This window comes from Odontomachus brunneus, unplaced genomic scaffold (assembly GCF_010583005.1).
Source record: "Odontomachus brunneus isolate Ranch 3 - 2012 unplaced genomic scaffold, Obru_v1 Obru_scaffold_076, whole genome shotgun sequence".
Taxonomy (NCBI): Eukaryota; Metazoa; Arthropoda; class Insecta; order Hymenoptera; family Formicidae; genus Odontomachus; species Odontomachus brunneus.
Window position 1 is genome coordinate 1,568,186 of NW_022639526.1, and position 3,665 is coordinate 1,571,850.

Consider the following 3,665-nt stretch of genomic DNA (forward strand, 5'->3'; position numbering starts at 1 on the left):
GGAGAGAGAGAGAGAGAGAGAGAGAGAGAGAGAGAGAGAGAGAAGTAGAGAGTTAATACAGTTGTCCTTTACGGAAGTTCTCTATAATACATTGATAATTGAAACAAAAAAGTATCGACGGCTTTTTCTGTCTCCACGTGTGGACAGAATAAACTATCTATCAAACATAACAAGCTCGCTGCAAAACGTAATTTGATGTGATGACTAAAGTTTCTTTGCATCTTGAAGGTAGGGAAATATGCGTGAAAAAGTGTGAGAAGTGTGATCGTTCGATCAAGTTATTTCAAGTGAAGTGAAACGTCTTCAGGCGAATGTAAATCTGTTACGGGACGCAATTATGCCATGCACGAGCAGTACAAGCGAGTACACAAACGTGTGATATGTGACGGACTGATATGAAGAAACAGGTGTGGCAGCGGGAAATGAACATGAGTCATGCGTGGAAGAATCTTCTTCGTCGGTAATTAAAGTCAATTCACTCACTTGTCCCTCGGACGACAAATTCTCTGCGCTGGCGCTCAGAGACATTCTAACCCGCTCGTCGACGTCTTCTTTTCAGGATCGGGGGGATAGATCCAATATTCAAAGGCCGTTAGAACGAGACGGCTGTGTATTCCTATTGATTCGCAAAGCGATGGTGATTGTTCCTCGCAGCATGATCCTCGGGTGCCTCAATTGGGAATCAGCTCATAGTCGCGTTGTCTCCTCAGCATACCCCTGTGATCCTTTCTCTCACAGAGCCTTCCTGCAACACGGAGCGACTCCGTAGCGCGTCCAAACAAATGGCGCCGTTGGTGTTCTCTCGGGCGCTGGTCGCCAGCCAATGAGAACTTAGGTTTTGGAGCTATTGGCACAGTCTTCCTTCTAGTTCAGGACAAGAATTCAGAGTGTTTCGTGCAAACAAAGGAATACATTCAAATGATGATATAATGCTCATAAAATAAAAATAATATTTGAACGCGAAGAAAAATGTGGAGCTGAAAGCATCGTAGTTTGAATATGGAAGTATATTTTCATACATGCTTTTCTTCGACCCTATATTACTCGAAGACCCTCTTTCATTCAATAATAGTGCCTTAGCATCTCACAGAGTGCGCTCTCAACAGTCGGATTTTAGAAGAAAACATGTTATCTGATATCTCATAATCTATAATTTAAGGTAAAAGAACTGCTGCGAACTATAATGATGCTTCACAACAAAATTCAGAGAAATGAAGTAATAATAACAGAAAAATACATGTTATATGGAAAACGGAGGTGATATTTAATATGATGATTAATTAAACTATTACAAGAGTTTGAGATTAGAAGAAAGTAATGCCTGTATTTATAGTCAGACCTTATATTTAAGGCTTTCTTAAGTTCATCTTCAGATGCTCTATAGCCAATAAAATTATCCGTAGAGCATCTGAAGATGAACTTAAGGAGGCCTTAAATATAATATCCATCATGATGGATTAAATATAAGGCCTGACTATTGGTCTGTTCTTTTTAGAGTAATCGCTGTTCGCTGAAATTTTTTAGCTTTTAGCGAATATTCGCTAAGATAATCACTGTTGACATCTCAACATCTATAAATTCTCTAATGTAATAATGCTTAAATATGTCTGCTCCAACTATAAATATTAAATTTTCAAATTGATTTGCAGATATGCGTATATAATTATGAAATCTTAAAACTTCTAGAAGAAGTTTAGGTAGCATAGAATGAAAAAATAGATGCCCTATTCTATCTTGAAAAATAAGTACTACCCAATGTTTCTTTCTCGAATATCTTCTTTTCTTACGTAAAAGTATAGCCATAACTGCAGCTGCTTTCCTTTTCCGGATATTTTCATAATAATTCATTATTTGCACATAATTTAATAATGTTAGTTACACCAAGTAATCAAATAAATAATTAAATTTTCTTCCATGTTATTAACACGCAATATATGATGCTCATAAGCTATTCGCGACAAATTATTCGCTACTCGCTACAAATTAACCCTTTGGGGACGGAGCCGCTCGACGGGCTATAAGGAAGATAAGACTTCATCGCTAATGGCCCCTAATGTCTTTGAATGAAAACGTGACTCTTTTACTATACCTATGCGTATCTTATCGCTCAGAACGACAGACGTCGCGAGCCTTGCAGCTACGAACTAATTTGGGCGGCTATATGCCGACACGCGTCCGGAACGGTAAAACGGCTTGGGCGGCTATATGCCGACACTCGTCCCCAAAGGGTTAATCGCAGCGAAAAATTCGCTGCATGAAAAGGCACCCTAAATCATAAGTTGATTGGTGCGTTTCTAAAGATGGATGGAAATGCACCAATCAAAACAGAATATTTCCATCCAGTAAGCAATCCAGCACTAGAGACCCTAGAAGAGACTGGCCAAGGTTCTAGTTGGATAGAAAATGGTGAACATAATTTTTAGCTCCCACACACAGATGCGTCAAACGTTGCCACCAGGGCCAGAGCAGTTTAAAGACCATCTCACACAAAATACATAACTGCATATGCACATATAGGCTGCATTTGGGGAAACGCTATTTAGCTATGAGTTTGTTCTATGAAAGTTTGTTCTTGTTTGTTCCTGAAAGTTGAACAAGGATAGAGAATGCTCATAGCGCTAAACAGCGTCTCCCCAAACGCAGCCATGGAAAATACGATAAGAATATTATGTGGTGATATTGAAGGAGACCCTTCCTCCTCATTGATGTGGCTAAAACTTAGTAATATTATATAATTAGATGCGTAGAAAAGGAATATGAAAGTAAAAAATGTCATTCGTTAATCGTAATAAAGTTATGATGCGGTAAAAGATGACAGGTTTCGAGGTTATACAATCTGTCATGTCGACAGCGTATAGGTATATGCATCTTAGAGCATATATACATGGAGGGGGAATACTGGCACGAAAGTGTGTCCAAAATATGTGCGAGAGAGAAAGCTATACGTTCATATTCGTCTTCTGTGCGCATGCGTTGAAGTTAATAGGTTAGGTTATAAAGTTGACAGGAGATAAAAGTTATTTAAGAGAAAGAAAATAAGAACTTAATAACAATGATATCAATTAAATAATAGGAAAAAGGGCTAATTCGAGTTCAAGCACAGGATTAATAATGTTATGTACCATATGGGTAAAACCTTCCTTGTGTTAGGAAACAGAGCAATATTTATTGAACATGAATACTCAATATAAATAATCAAACGTTTCGGCTCAATCATGAACCCTCTTCAGTGATATAAAAACTCAAGATTTACAAAACGAACGCATTACAGGTAAAAGAATTAATTAAAGACTTTAATAAAATGACATGAATGTTATTCGCAGTATTATAACTGACAAGACCGTTACCCGACTAATATTAAGAAGTTCAAATTATTACTAGGAAGTAGCCGTCATAACTATAAAAAAACTATAATAACGTTGTCTATAAATTGCAGTGCAGTAGTTGTGAGGCGTCGTATGTTGGTCAAACTAGTAGAAGACTCTCTATGCGCATTGCTGAGCATAGGAGAATATCAAAGAGTTCTACAGTTGAGTTAACGGCCATACAGGAACACCGTTTGAGAAAAAACCATGATTTCAATTGGAATCAAGCCAAAGTTTTGCATGAGGACGTTATTACTTGAAACGTCTGATATCGGAAATGATTTATATTAAATTTCAAAA

The 3,665-nt window shown here is 37.6% G+C and overlaps 1 protein-coding gene across 1 annotated transcript in view; it reads right to left on the bottom strand.

The window, feature by feature from the left end:
- LOC116847290 (G-protein-signaling modulator 2) overlaps positions 1 to 824 on the bottom strand; it is a 5,918-nt gene extending 5,094 nt beyond the window's left edge. Inside the window, exon 1 of the mRNA XM_032822139.1 lies at positions 484 to 824. Within this exon, the coding sequence (XP_032678030.1) occupies positions 484 to 528 (45 nt within the window). The 5' untranslated portion in view covers positions 529 to 824. The remainder of the gene's footprint in view (positions 1 to 483) is intronic.
- Between the last annotated feature and the right edge of the window lie 2,841 nt (positions 825 to 3,665).